The 24,478-nt window shown below is 40.2% G+C and overlaps 1 protein-coding gene across 4 annotated transcripts in view; it reads left to right on the top strand.

The window, feature by feature from the left end:
- The window catches only part of fam91a1 (family with sequence similarity 91 member A1), a 34,023-nt gene extending 10,719 nt beyond the window's left edge, over nucleotides 1-23,304 (top strand). The window contains exons 7-24 of one of the 4 annotated variants that reach the window (XM_022197832.2): nucleotides 516-606; nucleotides 2,216-2,278; nucleotides 2,529-2,635; nucleotides 2,799-2,837; nucleotides 5,856-5,968; nucleotides 6,407-6,516; nucleotides 7,726-7,835; nucleotides 7,969-8,055; nucleotides 8,220-8,349; nucleotides 10,376-10,524; nucleotides 11,164-11,298; nucleotides 12,405-12,518; nucleotides 13,826-13,898; nucleotides 17,441-17,587; nucleotides 18,109-18,210; nucleotides 18,447-18,570; nucleotides 18,695-18,764; nucleotides 20,880-23,304. In XM_022197832.2, coding sequence (XP_022053524.1) covers nucleotides 516-606; nucleotides 2,216-2,278; nucleotides 2,529-2,635; nucleotides 2,799-2,837; nucleotides 5,856-5,968; nucleotides 6,407-6,516; nucleotides 7,726-7,835; nucleotides 7,969-8,055; nucleotides 8,220-8,349; nucleotides 10,376-10,524; nucleotides 11,164-11,298; nucleotides 12,405-12,518; nucleotides 13,826-13,898; nucleotides 17,441-17,587; nucleotides 18,109-18,210; nucleotides 18,447-18,570; nucleotides 18,695-18,764; nucleotides 20,880-21,068 — 1,953 coding nt within the window. In that variant the 3' untranslated portion in view covers nucleotides 21,069-23,304. Of the gene's footprint in view, nucleotides 1-515; nucleotides 607-2,215; nucleotides 2,279-2,528; nucleotides 2,636-2,798; nucleotides 2,838-5,855; nucleotides 5,969-6,406; nucleotides 6,517-7,722; nucleotides 7,836-7,968; nucleotides 8,056-8,219; nucleotides 8,350-10,375; nucleotides 10,525-11,163; nucleotides 11,299-12,404; nucleotides 12,519-13,825; nucleotides 13,899-17,440; nucleotides 17,588-18,108; nucleotides 18,211-18,446; nucleotides 18,571-18,694; nucleotides 18,765-20,879 lie in introns of all 4 variants that reach the window. The other 3 variants (XM_022197833.2, XM_022197830.2, XM_022197831.2) reach the window with 3 other exon arrangements.
- The last annotated feature ends 1,174 nt before the right edge of the window (nucleotides 23,305-24,478 follow it).

Here is a 24,478-nt window from a genome sequence, read left to right as displayed (position 1 = left end):
AAGAGCAAGATTTGCATGTCAGGGGAGGAAATAGAACAACATGAAATATTGAAATAATTAAAATTTTATCGATTTAATTTCCTGTATTGTGGAGATGGTGAGAAAGCACCAGTTTATTGATTTGATTTTCCACTAACTTTTATGCACATGTAGTGTTCATATACAAATTGAATGAGAGGATCATGCGAACCTTCGCATTTTTACAGTGAGTTTTCATTGAAATTCATACACATAACCCACCAAGCTACAACTCTTCATCCCATGAGCCTCTGCACTGCATGTGGAGTTCTGAACCGACTAAAAATAAATACCTGCCAACTTCGCAACACTTTTTCTCCCTGTCAGAAAAACAGAAACATTGGAAAAAGTCTCGGAATCCATACAGTTACAATATGCAGATATATTCATTCTCCTAGAGAGCGCTGCTAACGTTGTTCACTGGAGGGGAAGGTTTTGCAGCAAACGTGTACAGATGTGCTCTAATGTTGTCTAATGTTTGCTGGGTAAAATTGCAGTTTTGTTCTCCAGCGGAGAAGAAAGCCATTGATAAGATGATCGATTCTGGTCCTCAACTGGCTGGATCAATGGAATACAATGTGGTCTTAAGTGAGTGTCATATCTTCTTATTTGCATCTGTTTGAGTAGAAGTCAAGGTGGGAAATTAGCACTAGCTGCTGGCAAAAGTCTGGCAAAGGGTAAAAATGGCTTTGATGATGATTGACCACTGACTGCCTGGTTAATTTGAGTATTTATCTGTTACTGCGCAGTACTTGTTCACTATTTTAAAAGGTAATTTCCTACCCTGGTAACAATGAGATAATAAGTAACTTTTATGTCTTGTTGTCCATACAAATAGTGTGCTTTCAATAAGAAGTGTCAAATGTTGCAGATTCAGGGCTTTAATCAGTATGCTGGTCTGAATTTCAAAGGTAAAGCACAGGGACAGAGTGTGTCTATGCAGTTTAACTGTTAATTAGAGGCTGGTTGACAGTGATGAACCTCTGTTCTGGAGAGCTGGTGACTGAGTAGAAACAAATAAGATTAAATACCGGACACGAAGGGAAATCTGAATAGAAGTAACTGTAATTAAGATTTTATTGGGTTTAATTTTTTCCAGCACACCCCGATCTAATCAGAGGAAGTTCAAACAATAAGTAGATAGTTTGGATCAAAATATTTTTTTTTCTACATGTGGCAGCAGTAGGGACAGTTACTGTATGTCTTATGTCCCTTTCATAAGTGCACTTCTCTCTTTTAAATGGCCACTGAATACAATGCACACAGGATGTACTTTGAGTTGTTTATATTGATTTACGGTTTAATTTGTCTACATTTCAGCACAAACATTTTTTTAGAAACAAGCACAGAGAGCAGCAAAGACCCAATTTGCGCATCAAAATAACATCATACATTTCTTATTGACTTTTCCCGACAATTTCACAAACCGAAATGTTCATAAAAATGAAATTTACAAAGAAGACAATCGACTGTAACAGGCCAGAATAATGAAACTGACCGATAATGATGCAATCCAGGTTTTTAGAAAAAGCATCAACAGGAGTTAAAATTTAATTTGTTGGCGTCAGCTGTTTGTAGGAGTCTTTCCTCTGAGTTTATTAAATACCTGCTGCATCAAACAGCGGCAGGATCCTTATGAACATCTCCAAAGGGATTTGTACAAAATTCTAGACATGGAACAGGCAAAGAAGTGTCATTTACCGAAAAAGAAAAAGAGCGGCAAAGTGGTCGGTGGATTCATGTCTGATGTGAGGTTCACGTAGGTACAGCTGACATTGATTTAAAAAAAGAAATTATTTCATTTGTTCTGCATAGAATTTAAAAAGGACTGCCATCTTGATCCCTTCACGGGGGAATATAATATAAAAAAGTGAATAAAGTAAGCATTACTGCAAACACGCTTTTCCACCAATCATTGTAATTAATGAAGTTACTTTTGATTATAAATCATCTGTGACTTGAAGACAGGATTGATCCCAGTCTACTGGGCAGTCCACACTGTGACACACAGAATCACAGTTTATAAGCTACAGTTAAATAATTTGTAACAAAACCCATTTAGATTGAGTTATTAGGTGCCTCTGTCTGAATGAACGAATGCCTTCAGTTTAGCAGATTAGTAAAGTCAGAAGTCTTACATACCTCGTGTCTGAAAAGGGATTTATGCTAACAGCGCATTATTGTTCTTTCACTGCAGGCTTGTACAATCGAGGCTTCATCTACTTGGATGTTCCCATATCTGATGACAGCTGCATCTCAGGTACATGAATGCATGTGTGGGTTGTGTGTGGCTTTTTAAAGATCCCTGCTGTTATCCTCCTCTGAGTGATTACTCTGTCTAAGCATTCTACATACATACATTAGGTGAGGAAAATGTAAACAATCGTTATGGGTAATGGACTTTCACTGATCTGAAACAACAAATGCACCCAGTGTTTAGAAAGAAAGAAAGAGGAAGCCATTCTATGAAAATGTCTGCTCAGATGTTCGATGCTGTTTGTGTCTTTCAGTGCCCCCACTGGAAGGCTTTGTCATGAACCGTGTCCAGGGTGATTACTTTGAAACGCTTCTCTACAAAATCTTTGTGTCCATTGATGAGCAGACAAACGTAGCGGAGGTAGGCTTTAGAAATGCGTTTCATTATACTCTGCTGTTGTGGTCCTTGAATGTAATATGACAGTGTGTGTGTGTTTATCGATCAGCTTTTCAACCACAGCCTGTCTTTTTTTTTTTTTCGTATTGTTTTTTTGCCTCTCCTGATCCTTACTCCTTTTTTTCAGCTGGCGAATGTGCTGGAGATTGACTTGGACTTGGTGAAGGTGGGTATCCCCTTGCTACATTTGCTGAGTCCTATTGCAGTATTTTGACTGAAATATTGTTTTTCTGCAAGAGAATGAAAAAGCAAAAGTTATTGTAAATATGGATGTGCTTACAAAATCGACATTGACAAAACGGAGAGATAGATTTTGTGTCCCCTGTGGCTTTCGAAGAGATTTTTAGATGTACTTTTTGCCTCTCCGTATGCTCAAATGCACACAGTATAACAGTGTGTAGACTGAACGAAAGAAAGGGAGTGGATTTTTTCTTTTTTTTTTTCTACTTGATGTTTTGAAAAATGTGCATTTGGTTTCTAATAGCATGTTATTAAATTTGGGTGCTGGCAAATTGTTGGATAAATAGCTGTTATATCACTTTAGAAAAGTAGCACATTGGCATTGCTGTGGGTGCAGCACAGTGGAAAGATTGGATATTATGTAGCCCAACAAGGAGATATTTCAACACAATTTTGCAGCTTCATTTTGGATGTATGCTCACACAGACATATCCCAAAGAGGTAGACTGTGACACACAGTGTTTCAGATTAGATCCATCATACCCCATGACTCTACCAGAGAGCTGAGCAGCACTATTCCAGTTGAATTGGTGCTTGAGTTTGACCCAGTTTCCCCCAGTTTCCTGTTCACTCTCTATCAGACACTGGGCCAAACTCCTTCACAGTGTTGTGACCTCCAGTGTGAAGGGCTGAACTCTCCTCTCCCTCGATCCCATCTCATTCCTGCAACAGAAAGGCAGCACTTAAGAGAAGTGGTTGAAGGCAGCAGTGGCTGGATTCTCCAGCAGAAGCCCTGTCACTTCAGAGATGATTGAGATGTCTGAGAGGTCTCCTTTGTGCACAGCTTTTCCCATTGTGACTTGAGGTTTCTCTTGTGTAATGACAACCTTGCAGCCAGAGTCATTTGAAAGAAATTTCCCCACAGTGCTTATTTTGACATAAGAGGATGGTGAGTTGACCTCAAGTTGCATTTCTGGAGTATTAAGGTGTGGAAAGCAATCAAACCCACTGTACTCGACTAAGCCGGCCTGTTCAGTCTGAGTAAAATATTTAACAGCTTGGCAGGTTGGCAAGTGTATAAATGATTGAAATAGTAGAAAATCTGTCAATCTGTCAAGTGAGAAGTACAGTGTCACTTTATTTCATTTTAAGGATTAAAAGAACATCCCCATAACACATTCAGGCAGTTTTTAGCCATTTTAAAGGTCCCGTATAGTGGAAATCCATTTTTATTGTGTCTTGTGGCTGCTTTAAACTTGGAATTGTAAAGTAAATGTTGTTGAGATGTTTACTTCAGCCATTCCTCAAGTCCCCAAAATTAGATAGCCTGTCAGCTTCATAAGGCAGTAAGAATTTTCCTGCATCATATCTGAGGACCAGGAGTCTTTTAGGTCAGACTTTGTATAAACCTGCCGTCTGACGTCAGCCATTCAGAATGAGTAGCTGCATCAAAGTGTGCCAGGTTTATGTACTTTTTAGAACTGCTTCTGCAAACAAATTAAAACAAACAAATGTTCTGCTGTTGGCTGCAAGAGTGAACATAAGAGTCTTCATGAACACCTAACACCAGAGGAATTGGAGACTCAGTGGATTACTTCTATTATTGTGCCCACAGCAATAGGAATTGCCTTAATGTTAGAGTGTTCTGTGGTTAATGTAGCTAACATCACCATCAGTTTTAAATGTATGCCCATGGGTCAGAGCTCTGTAACAATGATGAGAGGCATTCAAGGATAGTGAAAACTTTAGGAGCAATTTTAAACCAGTATACAAGAACTGTCTAGGTGTCAGTCCTTTACAGTGGTTTACTTCTGTCTTACACTCTGCGCTCTTATATACCGTAATTTAATGCAGTTGTAGTCCCAATTAAGCTGTTCTCATTTACATACTTCTTTTTCTGTTGTCAAACAACAGAACAAGTGTGAAAGAGACTTTTAACACAGCCAATTAAGATAACAAGTTAGCTGGCAGTCACTTCACAGCCATTTCCACGCTACCGCTCTGCACCACTAAAATACTGATTTTATAAACGCTGTCCGACAAATGCACCATATACACGAGTTAAAAACAGCAGCTGTGCTTTTAATTCAGCGATATTTCCATGAAACACACAGACATTGACATCTGTGTCAGTAGTGGTCCGCTGATTTGATTTGCCCTGTCAATCACTCATACAGAGAGTGTCTTCTTCCTGAAGGGTCATGGACAGCAACATTTGCAGACCTTTAAGACCCCCACACATACCACCAATGTCAGTATAATTTGAACCTGTAGTCCTAAAGCTATCTTCTTATAGTCTGCAAACTAAGTACGTCCAAGTGGTTACATTTCATTGCGCTAGAGTGTTATAACAGTAGTACATCCTTCACTTTGTGTTGATACTATAGCCATGAAATAGTCAAACTGTTTCACAATGAAGTGATATTTAAATTGATGGTGTTATCCTTGGAAGCAGATAATGAATTGTTAAGCTGGCTGATTCTTGCCGTGTGAATTGAAATATTAAATCAGTTCTTAAATAAAAAATCCATCTCATAAATACTTTAAACGTTGTATTTTAGGAATACCTATAGACACCTGCCTGGACATAGACAGTGTTGTGTGAGTAATAGTCACTACAGCAGAAGGGGTTCTGTGGAAGAAAAGAAAATTCAGAAAAACGTCAGCAGTGAAACTTTCAAAAGGTTATATCATCATCTCTGAATGCAGGAGCAACATTGAGAGTCAATGTCATGGCAGCATTCGAATAGAAAGAAGTGTTTCACAAAAGGGAGACTACCAAGTCTGCCTTTTTGTGACAGTCTCAACACATTTTACTGTGCATAAATGCTGCAACCCGCTTTTTCCTGTTTTTTTTGTTCAACTATAACTCTGGCACACATTAGTCCAATAGGGTGGCAGCTTGATGATATGTATCTAACATCTGAGTCCCTGACTAATGATGCCAGATAGGTTTTATGTGGGATCAATGATCTTTTGATTGTGTTTTTCTTCGTTTTACCAGAATGCTGTTTCCATGTACTGTCGCCTTGGCTTCGCTGTGAAGAAGGGGCAGGTGTTCAGCTCAGAGCAGCTCCACCCAACCTGGAAGAACGCCCCATCTGTTAACAGACTCAAGTATGTGATGGCTGTCCAAACAGCTGTTCATATTCTATGCGGTCATCAATCACCTACACCCCACCTGAAACTGACAGTATAGTGCAATACATTGAACCACAGTCATCCTATCATTCCTATTATTCAGATTTTGTTTAGCAAGACTTTGCTTTTCCTATTAAACATGCAGAAGTGTAAAAGATGTCATTTACATTTGCACAAACAGACAAATAAAGGTAACATTATGAAAAATTGAAGCTGTCACAGCAAACAAAGGATTTAGAATCTATTCATTACTGACATCAATCTCGCAAATCCTTTTTTTCCCTCCCAAATGACAAATTAAATCCACGAAATGTGCAATGAATTGAAATGTTCACTGCTACATTGGGTCTTACTGTTTGGTTTGGGTGAGGAGGCTTTTTCTAGAAGTCATTGTGGGTCTGTTCTCTGCTGTAGGAGCACCATGGATCCCCAGAAGATGCTGCTGTCCTGGGAGCAGGGCAGTCCTGTCATGGAGGGAGGCTCCTCAGCCACCGACACCGACACCACCAGCCTGGAAGACCAAGGTCTGTCCGTTCACACGCACATACTCAAACACACTCACAGGTGTATTCTAAAGGGAATGCAAATAAATACACATGCTGATGTATGCACACAGAGCACTTTATGAATTCTACTTCAGAAGTTTGAAGCAGCAGCACTAATTAAAAAGAAATTGGTGAGAAAGCTCAGTCATGCTGCTGAACATCATTCTCACATTAATAGGTGTTTGTTTATAATGGTCTCATTTTTGGTCTAATTTTGATTTAGTTTTTTGTATTAACCCTCTGAACTCCAAACAGTGTCTGGATGTTTCTTCCAGATTTTTAGTCTCATTTTTCACTCCAATTTCAAGTCCTGAACCTCTATGAAAGCAACGCAACCATGGCTACAAGTAGAGAGAACTCAAAAATGTCTTCTTTGCAGTATGACACAGTTATGATGCCATGAATCATAAAACTAGAGAATACGAAAGTTCAATGTATTTGGCTATTTATTTTGCAAAATATGAAACGCTTGGAATTCACATGTACAACATTTTTCAAATTCCGAAAGGTGTTACTAGTACTAGAAAAAATGGTGCCTCAAGATGCTAGGAAATATTTTGCTACTTACATTTTCAGTTTGAGTTTGTCACAGCAATGCAAGTCACGATTTCTGGTTGCACTGAAGAGCGCAGAATATTTAGTTTTTTACGGAATTTGGTTCCTACAAACACTGTATTATTGGAAAAGACTTTAAGTGAAGAAAATTAGGTGATTTGAAAGAAATATTACAGCTTGGATTTTGATTTTTTTTTTTCCTGGCAGAATGACACATGACGCATAATTAGTTGGAATGCTCTTAGAAAGTTGAAAATCTGACAGTTTTTTCTGCTTTTACAGTTTCTGGCTCTGTTAAATAGTGCAGTTTTGACATTTTTTAAGGATGAAATGCCTGTCAAACCCACTGACAGGATTTGGTTTACAGAGGGTTAAGCTGGCTTTATTGGGTTTTTTTCCTTGCTAGATATTGTCAAAATGAGCCTTAATAAATCACATTATATACAAATCAGTCAAATTTTTTTTGATAAACTGACAGGGTTTAAGTTTGTCCTTGTAAACACATTTAATATTCATAATGCAAGCTAATATCCTGAGTTTAAGAGGAAGAACTGACAGTAAATCATGCATTGCAGAGGTGTTATTATTTCCCTGTTGTATGTATTGTTTTTTTATGTTTTGTTTATGCAGCAGACACAGCAAGCGTTAGCAGCCTGAGCATCCCAGCTGCACCCACCAAGAGGATTGCCTTCCTTTTTGACTCCACCCTCACAGCCTTCCTCATGATGGGCAACCTGTCTCCGGTTAGCGACTGCATGCAGACACCATGAAACACACAAAGATTCTCAGTGGAAAAAGCTTGAATAAAGACAGAATGATTTTATTAACGAGAAAAACTTGGACCTTAAACGTTCTTAATTCCTTTTGTTCCGTCAGAACCTGAAGAGCCACGCAGTGACCATGTTTGAGGTTGGCAAGCTGTCTGACGAGACTCTTGACAGCTTCCTGGCTGAGTTGGAAAAGGTGAGAACAGTCATTTCAGTTTGTTTGCGTCTTCCTTCATTTGCATTTTGACACAAAACAGATGTTAATTTTTATTGTAAGGAATTATGCGTATACGTTCTCATGAATATAGGTCCACACAAACTCTGAGCTATAACTTCAATTCTTGTTTTTGTTTCTCTCAGGTGGAGAGCACAGCAGAGGGCGAGGCTCAGCGCTACTTTGACCACGCTCTGACCCTGAAGAACACCATTCTCTTCCTGCGCTACAACAAAGAACTCACTCAGGACCAGGGACCTGATATCCCAAATATCGGTAGTTATGCAGTTACACCCTCTTTGTCATTGCCTTTTTGTGTAGCCACATTAAAGAGCCAGACATCATGCGGTATACCTGCCCATGTCTGAACGAAATAGGCAGGCCAGGTTTGGTTGTGTGTGTAATTATGAAGCTGCCATGCTGGTTTTGGTTATACCTTCCCTGCCTCCACAGCAAGCTGCCTACAGTCTGCACACAGTTCCCTCTGTGCTGTAACTATGTGTTTTTGTAGTTGGTTTTCTGCGAGCAACAGGCAATGTTTTGTAATGTTTTTTTCAGAATCATGTTCAAAAATGCACACGTGTGTATGTTGCCTTGTAAAATATGAATCGCAGTGGTTTCAGTGAAAAACAAGTGTGTATGTATTCATTTCGGTGTACAAAACCATGTGCAATTTGGGTGAAATATGTTTCTTTTTATTTAAGCTGTTCTATTTGCTGCTGTTATACTGTAAATTTCCCCGCTGTGGGATCAATAAAGGTTTAATCTATCTATATATTGAAGCTAAGTGCAGCTAATTATCAACGAATCAGCATTACTTTCTCCCAATTTTAATCTTGACTCTCTGTTACTGAAAAGATATACAGACCTGTATTTACCACAATTGTGGTAAACGACCGCAGAAAATGACTCCCTTTTAACTACTTAAACTTGCTCTGTGATCTTAGAAAATCAATAAGCAATTAGGTGTTCTTTTTAAAAGTAGTTTTTTTATTTTAAAGTTCTGCATAACGCTGGGAAACTCAGCAATGGGTAGTGGATCCTCTATTTTGTGCTGCTTCTGGCAGACTATATCTTGGTGTCACTCTCTGCTGTCTTCCGTGGCTCTCTGCTGTGTCGGGATACTTTCTATTAAATATGCTCATATAAATTACTGAGCACTGCAGCATACTGTGAATACAGAGTCAACCTGTATTGCTCAGCTAGTGTCTCTAGGGGGAGCAGCAGAGAATATGTCCTCTGACAAAGTAAGTCTCTGGTTCCATGTAGGTACCGTTGTGCCACCAGATGCTGTTTGTTTGGTTTGGCTGCATGCCTCTTTCTGTTTGTCTTATCTTTCAGTCTTCCTCGAGCTGCTGCTCTGCTGAGGAGTGAGTGCTTTGAGAGCCTGCTGGCGAAAGTTAAACTAAGCCCCTAATGATACAATAGTCTAATGATGATTGTTCATTTAGGAGGGGGGCGGACTTTGTTGCAGTGGCTATTCATCAGGAAGTAGAAGAACGCTGAATTGTGATTGACATAGAGGCATTAAGCTAACATTGGCCTTCACTTTGGTGTTATATTACTATTGTCTAACAAAAATCAACTCTTACACTTTATATAGTCAATATGATGGAGTCTGATTTTTAAAACTAGCTTTTGCTTGTCTCTGCATTGTGGATTTCATGTCTTATTTTTACATTATGTCTATATGTTGTTATATTTTTGTTCTAGATTGTAAGTCTGCATTGACTTACACTCTCACATTTACAGTATGCTACAGCAGGAGGAATGAGGTAATTAGCGAATCCAAGAATGTCAAGTTGTCCTTTTAGAGACTCTTCTTCACAAGTCAGCTCAGGGAGCACACTCCTCTTCACACCTCGGCTATAAAGAAAGAATGAATCTTTACTGTGTGTTCTGCATGTGATCCGCTGCTCTTTAAAAATGTTGCACTCTGAGGCATCCACACTTAGATAATCATTTTTCTGCTGCTTCTTTTCATGTAAAGAAATAATTTGACAGTTTGGGAATCTGCCTTCTCCCTTCTGTGTTGCAAATCCAGTGAGTAGATCACTATCACTCTAACAGTGGTTGGGTAAATATACAGATGACTCAGAAGCCAGTTATTTTTTTTTTTTAGCTTAGCATAAAGCAGGAAACAACTCTCCAAAATGTTTAACTATTTCTTTAAGAATGTACTTGATCCAAGAAGTTACAGTTAGTCATGTAGGTATACAGGCGTCTCACGTAATCATTTGTATCTCGTTGATAGCTTGTTTTGTAAAGAAGTTATGACTGTCTTTGGTTTTTCCCTCCATAGGTTTCCCTTTGGACATGTTGCGGTGTGAGAGCCTGTTGGGTCTGGATCAGGCCACCTGCAGCCGCGTCCTCAACAAGAACTACAAGCTGCTGGTCTCAATGGCGCCGCTCAGCAACGAGATCAGACCCATCAGCAGCTGCACGCCTCAGGTATGATGCCTGTAGGGAGGGAGAGCAGAGGGGATGCAGTGTTGCATGCCGGGCTGTTTGGTCAGATGCTATGTGTGTCTTTGTGTGTATGCGAAATCGCTCTGTGCTTGTATTTTAGCTGACAGTTAATGTATTTGTGTTCTCAGCGTGGTTTTGTTTGCCTTCTCGCCTAGTGTACACACTGGTGTGCCCGGAGTGATTTGTGACTGTGCGTATGCTTTGTGAGTGCTCAGCCTGCAGTTGCCCCAACAACAAGACTACACAAAGAGAGAGGGAGGAAGGGAGGCGAGGCTCACGAGTAATTCCTCCGCCTGGCCACACTCCAGCTTTCTAGCCGAGCTCAGAGAGACACAGGGAAAGAAGTTAAACTCTTGTTGTGCCATTCATGCTGCTGCTTATTCTCACACTGCCGCGACTCAGTGAAGTGGAATTCGATGAATTTCTTTCTTTGTTTTCTACTAATAGCAGCTTCCATTTCTCCTCTTTCAGAAGAACAGACACAATCAGTCTCAATTGTCTCGGTTATTTTTGTGTTCAGTTGAAGTGTGTGCTTATGTTTATGTGAGAAATGCGATGGAAAAGACATGTGCATGCATTACTGCTGTGTATGTGTACATGTGTGTTTGTTTCTCCCTGCAGCACATTGGCCCAGCCATCCCTGAGGTGAGCTCCATCTGGTTCAAGCTGTACCTGTATCATGTGACTGGCCAAGGTCCGCCATCTCTGCTGCTTTCCAAAGGCTCCAGGCTCCGCAAACTGCCAGACATTTTCCAGGTAGAAGAAACTAATGATTAGTGAAGTATGGAAGGTAAAAGCACAGTTACATAGGTAATGATGATACAGATACATTGTAGATGAAACTTTTTATTTTTTAGAAAAGAAAGTCGGATACAAGAAGCCGCATGTATGATGAGTAAAACAGTACTGGGTCTGATCATTAATGGCTTTGACCTTGATGTCAGGTAGAGGAGCAGGCAATCAGAGCACTGTCTGCCTCCTTCATCCCTGTCAGCCTTCACTTCTTAACAAAGCGCCTGGTTCATCACAGTCATAGTTCACCGTGCACCTGCAGTTTCCTCCTCCAAGGCTTCCCAGTGGTTGGAATTTTTAACTATCCTGGGAATGTGAAACAGGGAACAAAAGAGAAATTGATGCTCTGAATTCTCAGAGGGAGACCAGTAATATCATGCAAATGGGTCACTTTATGAGAACATTTGATTGCATATTTTTGTGCTCAGTCTATTCATTTAAACAGTTTCCCTCCATGAGGAATTTAACTGTGATAACAACCAGACTATTTACTTCTTCACCTCTCTCAGAGCTTAAAATAATTAACCAAACAACAAACACCTTCATTTCATCTAAAAGCTCCGGCTCAGTTAGAGGCCCACGCAGAAACCTTGGCATGTAAGAACAGTGTCAGGGTGGAATTATAATTATTTTAATAGGTTAATGTTGGCATAGTGGGAGGTTGACAAGCAGACATGTCAAGTGGAGTGCGGAAATTGCTTTTTCTCTTGCTCTTTTTTGTTTATTGCTCCCCTAGATTGAACCATTTCTTATATAAATATAGCACAAGTGGGATTGTCTTACATGTAGAAACTTGATGATGTTGCTACTTTTGTAGGCCAAGGAGGTACTGAAGCACTTTGTTGGGCCTGTTTCTTGAGAAATCTTTATTTCACAGTTAATTTCCCTGTATTTTCTGTCCCACTGTTAATTATTTGGTTTATTCATAAAACTTATGTTTGAAATCTGCTATATTCAATGCATTTTTCCTAATATTATTTATTACCACTCGTGTATGTTTAGTGATTAGATTCTGAAGAAAGATGTGCTCTAATGATGACTTTGTTGAACCATTTTTTTTGTCTCTTCAGGTCTATGACAGGTTGTTGATCACTTCCTGGGGTCACGACCCCGGAGTCGTCCCTACGTCCAACGTGCTGACGATGCTGAATGATGCCCTCACACACTCTGCTGTTCTCATCCAGGTACAGCTCTCACAGATGAGTGATGACTGATTTTCCCATGAGGGGTTTCAGGCTATCTTTAGCCCCGTTTGGATAAGATTAACATTACACTGGTTGGATAAAATGTTCCTGGTGGTTCCCTGATGATTTACATCACCGTCCTGCATTGGGGATATGGTCTGCAGCAGATAGGAAGATTTTGCAGGAACAACTGAAGCAGAAATAGACTCGTATGTCTGCTTGTACATCAGGAAAAAGAACAAAATGTAAATGGAGAATAGCAGTTTATTTTGGGCCAGCCAGACCTATGCTACATGTCATTCTTTTGCTGTCTTGTCGCATTTCCTTTCCCATCTCTGTTGCATCTAAATAATAAAGGCCAAAAAAAAAAAGCCAGTAAAACAATAAAACATATCATAAAGGACAGTAGGATCAATAGCTGACATTCTAACTGCTCATTAACCCTCTGAATCCCAAGGATTTTGTGGTCATTTTTTGTTCCAGTCACATTTTTCACTCACTGTGTGCTCATTGTTCACTGCAGTATGAAGTCCTGCACCTCTATGGAAACGGCACAACCATGGCTAGAAGTCGAAAAAACTCAAAAATGAGTTCTATGCAGTATGACACAGTTATGATGCAATAAATAAATGATAAAAATGAAAAAAGGGCTTTTTTACATTATGTATTTTACAAAAATTACCTACTTTCATTTCAGGTACATTTTCCCAAGTTCCCATAGATTTTACCAATGCAAAAATGGAGGCACTCCGTACTCGATACTTCACTCATTTTTAATTTGTTTCCATACTTGTCTCTCTCTGTTCTGTGTCAGCGCAGCCTGCAGTTCAGCTGAAAAATCCCTGAATTTTAGCGACATGGCTGTCGTAGCTGAGGCACTAATGGCTTCATGGCTGTACTGAGGAGACTGAAAGGGATTCTGATGAAATATTACCATTTCAAGCTCAGATTTGGTGAAGTTTCCTGACTGAATGGCTATTCAAGGATATGTTGTTCAAGGACTGTCAGAAAGTTAAAAATCCCAGGATTCTTTCTGTTTTCACAGTTTCTGGCCTTGAAAAATCATCTAACTTTTGCACCGTTTTGAAAGACAGTATGTCTTTCAAACTTGCTGGTAGGTTTTGAGGTTCAGAGGGTTAGTGCATTTTTGAGAGAGTTCACAAAATTGCATTTTGTGAGCATTCAAATTCATCTTATGTTGTCTCATTGTTTGTGTATTAGTTGTGAAATCTCACTGTATTTATATTGTAAACCGTGGACTATATTTACAGTCTATGATATGAGCTGTTTGTGTTTGCAACCCTCAGGGCCATGGTATGCACGGTCACGGAGAAACAGTTCACATCCCGTTCCCTTTTGATGAGGAGGATCTGAAGGGAGGTAAGAAACTGCATATAAAACTGTAAAATCTCTTAGTAACTGATACATGCACTACCAGTCAAAAGTTTGGACACACCCTATCATTTAATGTTTTTTCTTTATTTTCATGACTATTTACATTGGAGATTCTCACTGAAGGCGTCAAAACTATGAATGAACACATATGGAATTATGTAGGAAACAGAAAGTTGTGAAATAAGTCAAAACATGTTTTATATTTTGGATTCTTCAAAATAGGCACTCTTTGTTTTAATTACTGCTTTACAAACTCTTGGCATTCTCTCCATGAGCTTCATGAGGTAGTCACCTGAAATGGATTTCCAACAGTCTTGATGGAGTTTGCAGAGATGCTGAGCACTTGTTGGCCCTTTTGTCTTCACTCTGCGGTCCATCTCATCCCAGACTGTCTAAACTGGGTTTAGGTCAGGTGACTGTGAAGACCAGGTCATCTTCATCACTCTATCACTCTCCTTCTTGGTCAAGTTGCCCTTACACAGCCTGGATGTGTTTGGGGTCTTTGTCCTGTTGAAAAATAAATGATGGTCCAGCTAAACGAAAACTGTTGGGACTGCAGGATGCTGTGGTAGTCATGCTGGTTCAGTGTGAAGTCACTTTTGAATAAATCTCCAATAGTGTCACCGGCAACGCACCCCCACACAATCACACCTCCTCCTCCATGCTTCACAGTGGGAACCATGCATGTAGAGACCATCCGTTCATCTTTTCTGCATCACACAAAGACACAGCGGGTAGAACCAAAGATCTTAAATTTGGACTCATTAGAGCACAGGTTTCCACTGGTCTAATTTCCATTCCTTGTGCTTCTTGGAACAAAACAAATATCTTCTGCTTTTTTCTTTTCCTTAGTAGTGGTTTCTTAACAGGTATTTGACCATAAAGGCCTGATTCGTGCAGTCTCTTCTGAACAGTTGATGTAGAGATGTGTCTGCTACTAGAACTCTGTGTGGCATTTATCTGGGCTCTAGTCTGAGGTGCTGTTAACTTATTATTTCTGAGACTGGTGACTCAGATGAACTTGTCCTCATCAGCAGAGGTGTTTCTTGATCTTCCTTTCCTGTGGCGGTCCTCACGTGAGCCAGTTCCATCGTAGCGATTGATGGATTTTGTGACTGCATTTTGGGATAAATTCAAAGTTTTTTCAATTTTCTGCACTGACTGACCTTCAGCTCTTAAAGTAATGATGGACTGTCGTTTGTCTTTCCTTAGCTGATTGGTTCTTGCCATAATGTTGATTCTAACAGTTGTCAAATAGGGCTATTAGCTGTGTACCAACTTGACTTCTGCACAACACAACTGATGGGCCCAACCCATTAAGAAGGAAAGAAATTCCTCAAATTAATCTTGGCAAGAACACACCTGTGAAGTAAAAACTATTTCAGGTGACGACCTCATGAAACATGAGGACATGGACATCCAAAACCTAAGATAAAGAGTAATATAATACAATTTTCTGTTTTAGCTCGATTCGCAAGCAATAGTGAAGATTCTTATTTTATGTAATCATATACAACAAAACACTGAAAACTGAATATGACACCTTATAATGAGTTTTATACGTTTCATTTGTTGGTATGTTTAACTGGGACAGAGCACATTAATAAACATTGCTGTAGATGTGCCAGAGTTACCTGAGAGGCTATGTTTCATCTGTAGTCCCTGGATGTTTATGCACTTGGCACAGACTGAGAGGCGATGGTAAATCAGGAGGAGATTTTTTTTGCTATCACAATAGTATTTTTAGAAAACTCTATTCTTTCCAAAAGCACAAAGAAAGCTCAAAACTACAGACTGAAGATTTAGAGGCATGGCAGACTTTTACCTCCCATGGCTGTTCATGTTGTAGAACAGAACCCACACCCTCCTTTGGCATTTCTAAATAGACATTTCAAAAATGGTTTGCACAACAAACTTATGACCCCAGATGTTAGATTATTTTAGGCGTTTATTGATGGAGTCGTTTATTCATGCACCCATTTCCCCCGCCTATCTGGAGTTGGGTCATAGTTACCCGCAGGCAAAGCAAGGTAGTCCAGATGCCCTCTCTCCAACAACATTTTCCAGCTCTTCCATGAGCTCCCGTAGCCAGATGAAATATATAATCTCTCCAGTATGTTCGGGGCCTACCCTGGGCTTCTCTCACCAGTCGAATGTGCCCAGAAAACCTCCAGTGAAAGACGCCCAGGAGGAATCCCGACCAAATGCCTGAACAACCTCAACTAGCTCCTTTTGGCGCAGAAGAGCAGCAGCTCTGCTCCCAGTGTCTGAGCTTTTTACCCACTCTGAAGAGGACTATGAATTTAGCTAGTGATAATTGTGTAATTGTTGAAAAGTCACATTAAACTAGTGCTTAAACAATTATTTAAAACTGTTCTCCTATTGGCTTAGAACTGCATCTTTATATAGTACTTATAAATGACACATTGAGGGGGTTAAAGTAAAATGTTTACCTCGAATAGAAAACATGCAACACTAAGGGAAAGTTACAAAAACATAATTGCTTTTACGACGCTGCTGGCACGTAGAAGAATACTATTGCATTGGAAATCAAAAAATCCACCGAAAGTATCTTTGTGGTTTAGCGACCTGACACAGTTCATACAATTAGAGAAAATAAAATATACCCTCAGGGTTTCCAGGGACAAATTCTTCTCTGTCTGGGGTCCAGTGTTGAAACATGTAAATAAACTTAAAACTGTGCCCACTTAATGACCACTCTGCGGCTATCTTACATCAATATTTGTGTTTATGATTGAATCCATGTAAACCATGTCGGGGCTAGTGCACAGCTTCAATCTTGGTGAGTCTAGGCATAGGTTTTTTTTTTGTTTTGTTTTTGCGGATGTATATATATATATATATATATATATTTTTTTTTTTTTTTAATTTACTTTTTTTACATATCCAGTTTCATCTCATTTAATCATATGTTTTTTTATGGATTGGTGTCCAACATGTTCTTGGGGGTGGGAGAAAAGTTAAAATATAAACACGGGCATTGTGATTCTTCTGTTTGTGTGATTATGTATCATACTGTTGATGCTCAATAAAAAGAAATTAAAAAAAAAAAAAAGAAGTAAAATGTTCCCTGCTTGTCTTGGATGTTCAGCATTCCCTTAGTAGCTAATATACACTAGTAATATCAATATTAATATATTGTCTGTGCCATGGTGCGTGTAAATGATTCTGACAGCCTCCGTCAGGCTGATCCTTCCTCTGCTGTTTTTGGCTTTGAGGGTTTTAACACATCAAACATCATAAGGAGGATTTGAATCCTCCGGAATCCTTTCATTTGTGAATTTGTGTGTCAGGCTTAACGGTGACATTTAAGTCTCATCCTTTTAATACGCTTGCTTTCAGAGTAGAATAACCTTTAGAAAAACAATTCAATAAATCTTGTACCGCACATATCGATAGCATTAACTGTAGAGTCTTATTCATAATTTTGAGTGACGCTTTTTAACCCGTCAGGAGGTGAAGAAGGCACTCGGTTCCAATTGGATGTGTTGTCTGTTTGCTTTCAGAGTTTTCCTTCTCCAACATGTGTGTGCACAAGGCGCTGCAGAAGCTGAAGGAGCAGGTGGATCTGGAGCACCAGTGTGGCTACATCACCATGCTCAACTCCAACAACAGGCACCGTCGCAGGCCGAGTGACAGTACTGAGTGCAGAGGTAAGGGTTAGCTAACACACCCACTCTGTTTTGACTGTGTGTGTCTGCGGCAAGATTAGTCAATGTGAGGGTTTCTCAGACAAGACATATAGTTGAATTAGCAACAATGTCCCTGCCTGTGATGGCCATTGGCGCTAATGGTGCAAATTAGATAAATATTGCTTGCAGTCCAGTTTAATTATGCTGTTTGTCTGCATAATTGTGTCCCTTATTGCGATAGCCTTTGCTAATGGACGTGGATCGAACAGCCTTAGCCTTTACCTTGAGGTTCCTGTATTGAATCTTGATATAACCAATGACGGAATTTATTTTACATGGACATTTATGCATAAAACACTACAGTTGATTTCAACAAACCTTCAGTTTTCTCCCATCAAAGGGGAAAAAAATATTTAAAATGTATGCATTAATGAAGCTTCTAACTGAAGGTTATACAAGCTGTAATCTGGTTCTGACTAGTTTCCCCAGAAACAGCATCTCAGTGGCTTAATGGTGATATGGATTTGTTGCTTCTCTTCAAGGAGACACCCATCTAGGTGGAGGCCTGGACACCAACGGCAGCACCGAGTCTTTTGAGCTTGTGACAGAAGAGAACAATGGGGACACCAAAGGAAAGACAGACAGTAGGTGTATTTTTTGATTAAAATGTCTATTTTTTTTAATAGAATATATTTAAGTCATATTTAATCAGATGTTAGTGAGTTGGAGATGGTAAACCTGTCTAAGACCGAAGTGCGAATTGCGACAAAAGCTGCACACTGCATTCAAAACCAGAATGTCCTTGTCAATGCTGTGTGTCTCATGTTGTAATTTATGACATATCCATCCCTCCTTTCCCTTGCCAATCTCTTTCTTTCAGCCCTTTCATGTGAAGATGAGTGGGTCCCTCTTGAACTGTGCTTTGGCATGCCCCTCTTCAGCTCCGAGCTGAACCGCAAAGTGTGTCGAAAGATCGCCTCACACAAACTGTGCAGCAATGAGAGGTAAAAGAATATTATTAAAAAAACACCCACTATCATCAAAAATGGAACTTTTGTTTAAAACATTGAGAGGAGTGTATATGTGGGTTGTGGCAGGTGTTACACTTAATCTTTGTTGTTGTTTCAGCCTTCAAGAGCTACTTCACTCAAGCCGAAAGCTATCGCTCAAAGTGCTGAGCTTCGTTCAGTCATTCCAGGTAAAAGCACTCTGCTGTTTCTTCAGGTTAGCACATGAGAATTCTCACTGAAAAGAAAAAAATCTTGTCTGCCAATCACCAATAGGTTCATATTTATTTAGCAGGCATGTTAAAGTCTACGTTCAGCAGTAAAAAAAATATGTGTTCTGAGTTTGTGACATTTGAAAAATCTGTCATTAGCCGCCCAATCAGTTCTGAAGGGTTAAAAAAAAATCGAATTAGATTTCGAAGTGGTGAAGAAATGAGCAGTATTCTCTGCTCTTAAATGCTTCGGGTGTGTCTGCTGAAGGTGCTGATTATCCGCTTTTACAACAACCCACATTAACTGTTCTAATGGTGGAAATGATCTGAGATTGTTTTAAACAAACCAAACAGGTTAAATGTGAAGTCCCAAATGCATTTTAAATCCAGAGTATTTCTGACACTTTGCAAGCATGGACTAACTTATTGATTGTAATACACTAAACACACAAGGCAACTTATACATATGACCAATGCACCAGATGTTTGCAGGATGGGAGGATGCATCTTTTTGTGATGAAAGTTTGTAAACCTTTCTGGTCTCCATCATCATCATGGTTCTTCACAAAATCAGTCCATGTCTTCTCCATCTGATCATTCTTTGGAAATTTGAAGAAGGTGACGGAGCTGTTCTGTAGATTCTGGCATCCAGTGAAGTCAGCTCTCGTAACGGTAGTAACTCTGAGTGTGAGAACTACTGATGCTAATGTGCAGTAGTTACTCTGCCAAGGAACGCAGCGGATTTATGTGATGATCGGCGTATGTTTGTCTGTCTGTCCATCTGTGTGTCTGTCTTTTCGCAACATTACTCAAAAATGGTCCAACGGATTTGAATGAAATTTTCAGGTAAGGTCAGAAATGACAGTTCAAGTGATTAGATTTTGGCCGTGATGCAGCTTATAGTCTGGATTCACGGAATTGTTAAAGATGTCTGTATTGTGAGATGACTGCACGGCGTCACTCTAACTGTAACAAGGAGTGAACACGACGTCAGCCGCCTGCTCACGATCACGATTGTTCTCTTACTACAGATCGACCGCTGCAGACTTATCCGTCAGAAGTCGTACAAGGAACAATTGATTAAATTTTGGGGGTGTTTCTGAATCTCATCAATTCTTGACACAAGTGACATTTAAATCACGCAATTTAGTATCTGTACCGTATATAATGTACATATGCATAACACACGCCTGTGCTTACCACAAGGTCAATTTTTATTGAAGATTTCATCTACCAGAAATGATGGAACGACTGAACAGCTTTGGCAGAGTGCTGCGGTCTGAGTCCTTTTCTTGTAGTTATAATGTTATAGTATTGGGTTGGGTCATACTAAATGTGGCTCCGTGTTCTGTCCAAAAAAAAAAAGGCTGTTCAATGATCTTACTCGTCAGTTCAGGCCTACATAGTTCAGTCATGTATCTTTAAAAACAGTCTTCTGATTGTGTGTAACTATACTGACTTTTCATTTTACTTTATTTTATTGGGTAATGAAAAATAAAACATTGTTGTTCAAAGCACAAAGTGTTCAGTGGGACGTGTTGTGACCAGAAGTTATGGGAGGAAGAAAACAAAGATGTCAGGGAACAAAGAAAACAACAATGAAAGGCAATTATCACAGTTGAATCTGAGTGCAGTTACGCAAGGGGAGGTTGTACAAGTCAGATTGAGATTTAAAAAAAAAAAAAAGCTGCTGTGTTGATTTGCAAATGATTGTGTGTGTGCAAGTATGTTGCAGCCTTTACCTGTGAGGATGAAGCTGGATAAAAAACAAGACACTGACACAGAAACCTAATGGCTGCATAAATAAAGAACAAAGGATGTGGTATCCATGTATTTCTAGTTCTAAACCTCTCTTCTGTGTGTGTTTATTCAGATACTAACTGAGCCTTGAGGACTTGTCCTCATACACTAATTTGCAGAAACATAATTTAGTGTCCGAAGGGGGCTGCATGCTTTGTGACGATGCCAGAAGCTATAAATCAGACAGGAGCCATTCTATTTTCCCGACTTTCTCCTCCCAGGGAAATGTCCCCTTGTCCCACATATCATCCTCTCTGCTTGGTGTTCTGATCTATGGCCTTTGCCCTGTGTTAGCAGGACGGCAGCCAGCCCTCCGACCTGGACAGCGGCGTGTCGAACCCTCTCAGTCAGCCCCCGGCAGAGTCCGGTGTCCCCCTGCCCGCCCTCAACCTCCTCTTCAAGGACGGGCAGCTGAGGGAATGGAGCGGGCGGGCCCCTCCTCCTCTGGACATCTCAGCCCTGCAGAAAGACCAAGCCACATAAACCACCACCACCACCAAAACTTCCACTTTCAGTCACAAGGAAACGGCATCTCAAAGGACAGGACCACCCTCTTTTGCAGCGTCACGTTACACTGAGGGAATTCTTATTTGTGGTCCTGCATCTTCATATCCGATCACAATGAAATGCCCTCGTTCATAACTCCACCTTCTTGTCCGTCAGTATCCGGTCATGGGAAGATTTAACCCCATCTGCACTTTGTATTTACCTACTGTATGAGGAATCATCCTTGGCAACACTAGTTACAACCCCATTTTGCTGTTTCCCCCCTCCGTGATTCCTCGTATTCGTAGCAACGCAGTGTTATCTGTTGGAGTGGTGCTATTATCACGATGTATAACAGTGATGCAGGTAAACAGCATTGAACCTGGAAAACGATTTAACTGGAAACACAAGCGTTGTTTCCCACCGACTACCCCTCCCTCACCCACACCCTCACCTTCCAATCGATGGATGTTTTGTGATCCTTGAGAGCAGAGTGTAAAGTGGTTGATATTGTATAGATGTTCTAAAACTGACCCACAAAATAAACATTGAAGTGTTGAACAGACTTCTTCAGGAATCATTTGACAATATGCATATTCTAGGACCAAGTCTTTGGACCTCCCAGGTTGAGTTCTGATACAAACCCCTGCTGCCTCCCTGTGTTGTCTCATGTTCAGTGATCCAATGCATGATACTGTTGCACAACTCGTACCATAAAAATACTTTTCCTCTTAACTTGTAATCAATATCGGGGGGCATTTATTGTTTGCACTGTGCAGGATTCTGCCGAACTTGTGGATGAAGTGACGTCATGTAATAATTTTTTTAAATGTTGGACCATTTTACAGTACGCACATGATTTTAGAGCTCACGTTTATCAGAAGGAAGTGTTTCCTTATGGAAACTTTGACGGGTTCAAAATTAACTGGGCATCTTGAGAAACTGCATTTTTTTTAAATCATTTGTTATCATTCTTTCTCAGCAAAAAACACCAAAGACCATTTTTTTCTCTTTTTAAAGAGTTTTTAACTTCTTTTTACTCTTGTTACTTTTATTTTGTTGCCTTATTATTGTAGGCCAATCATAAACAACCAGGCCTGGAACTAATCTGCTTGTTTGATTTGCTTAGTTTAGTAACATTTTTATCTTTAAGTTTTGCAGTTTTTTTGTGATGTCTGTGCATTTGATTGAGTGCATATAACTAGTAAAACACTGCGTCACAAACGAGCCACTGCCACCCCTGTTCAAGAATTTGATAAGCTCAACAAAGCGTGTCAAATTCAATACAACGGGAACGGTTAGATCTGCGCTTGACCCAACTCTGTAGCCGCTGTTGCCTGCCAGTATCTCTCTCTGGATCGACTCCAGCTTGTATGCAGTGCAGTGCACTCTTGGCCAGCCCACCGCTCTCTCCAAGGGATTCTGCTTACACTATGTTTTGAAAAAATGGGGTTTGTAGTCTAGAGAGAAGGCAACTTTGCTGTGAAGGCTGTCGCAGACCCCAGGGATGGAAATGCTAATGCTTTGCCCAGCTTCTCAGAGTGTGATGGCCCAAAAAGTGTCTGAAGCCTGTCATGAATTTTCAGTGTGGCTCTGAGAATATAGAGTGCTTTTTATTCCATTTAAAATGGAAACCCAGTTTGTACAGATTTCTTTTTGAAGGAATCTGTCTTCTGCAGTTTTTGACCCACTTGTGGTAGTTGTTTCTAATAACGTGATGCTGAAATAGAAAAAAAAAAAAAGAGACTAACATGAGGTCCCGTTGAAGCATGATGACTGTGTAGAAACTGTTGTGTGTATGTTGTGTATGCGTGTGTATTGTACACCTCACTGGTGTGTTTTCATACACGCCTACCTTTCACAATAAGAGTTCCCTCCCGATCCTGCCCGTCTGTTCTCTAATTGCAGTTACTCAGTCCTCCTCCATCCTTCCCCGGGCATACATCCACCACAGTGTTTAAAATGCTAGTTTTATATGTCAGCCTATATTTTAGGAGATCTTTGTTGTAGCTTGTTTAATGGGACTGTGAATATCATTGAGTTAATAATGATGATGCTCTTGTAATTAAATGGGTTAAAAAAAAAAGAAGAAAGTGACATTCCTTCACCATGCCCTTCCTCCATCCTTCCTCCATCTTCTCCAGATACATATTATTACAAATAAATATGTAAAAAGTATATGAAAATATAAATAAATATGTAATAAGAGCAAACTCTTTTTCCTCCCTGAAAATCTCTTGTCTGTTTTCTTTCCTGATCCATACTTGTGGAGGTTTTGAATCATTGTTTCCACTCTGTAATGGCTCTGACTTGTAGCCAATCACATTACACGACAGTAAGCCGCTAGATGTTTTCCTCGCCAGGTGGAACAGATGGTGCACAAGACGCAGCGCTCCGGATGCTCTGTCCATCTGCCTCACATATACACTTGTTCAACTATCCTTGTAGATTTATATGGACTCTGAGCTAAAAAAAACAAAAACCCCACAAATGTACGATATGTGGCTGTGAAGCCTTCGAAAGCATATTTTCAGAGGCTTCACACACTTTTTTTTGTTTGTGGGGAAGATTAAGGTGTCAGTCTATGTCTGGCTGTGCCCTCACCGGACAGGTGGAGCCCTGCCTAATTGACTATGTCTCCCAGGCCTCCCTGCTCCAGTAATTTCCCAGCGCCACAAATTACAGTGTGTTACCGGGGGGCACCAGGGGCGTAAACTGGGTCACGCCACCCGAGGATAGGAAGCTCCAAGAAGCGGTCAAATGGGCTGCGTGTCACCACTCTAACAGTCTATTTCTTTCCTTGCACCTTCGGCGTGCACCGATATAAAACCCCTTGCTCTGAAAAGGTGTAATACATCTGCTGAATTCACTCTGCGCATTTGTTATTTTTGACTCCTATCATATGCATTGTCAAACTGGGACTGCTGGAGGGCTTCATGCTGAAATAGGAGGAAAGCTGGGAAGAGAAGAAAGGGGGGGGGGGGGAACCCCACATTGTGCACATTCTCAGTACGTGCATAAACTTGAGCCAAAACTGATAAAAAAGGACAGTGAATGGTGAAATGATAGCGGCCTCTTGCACAACGCATTCTTCTGCTTTATCATCTTTACATCATTTCAAGTGAGACTAGAAGTAGATAATCTTCCTTTGAATCGTGTTGCATCATTATCGGGTCAGTTCATGATGCTAGTTTATCTCTCCTGGTGCCGGCAGCCTCAGATGCCTTTTGTGTTGAACTTACCTGCTGTCTGAGGCGCCTTAGAAGTAGTCCAAAGAAAAGAAGATAAAAGGAAAAAACAAATCTATTTGAGCACGTCTGCAACATATTTCATGTTGATACAGTGAACGGCTTTCGAGAAATTTCACTCAGAACTGCAAATATGAGTGTTGTGGTGTCGTGAGAGGA

The sequence above is a fragment of the Acanthochromis polyacanthus genome, chromosome 11 (genome assembly GCF_021347895.1).
Source record: "Acanthochromis polyacanthus isolate Apoly-LR-REF ecotype Palm Island chromosome 11, KAUST_Apoly_ChrSc, whole genome shotgun sequence".
NCBI classification, from domain to species: Eukaryota; Metazoa; Chordata; class Actinopteri; family Pomacentridae; genus Acanthochromis; species Acanthochromis polyacanthus.
The sequence above is the reverse complement of the archived record's forward strand: the minus strand, read 5'-3'. Positions and strand labels throughout refer to the sequence as shown.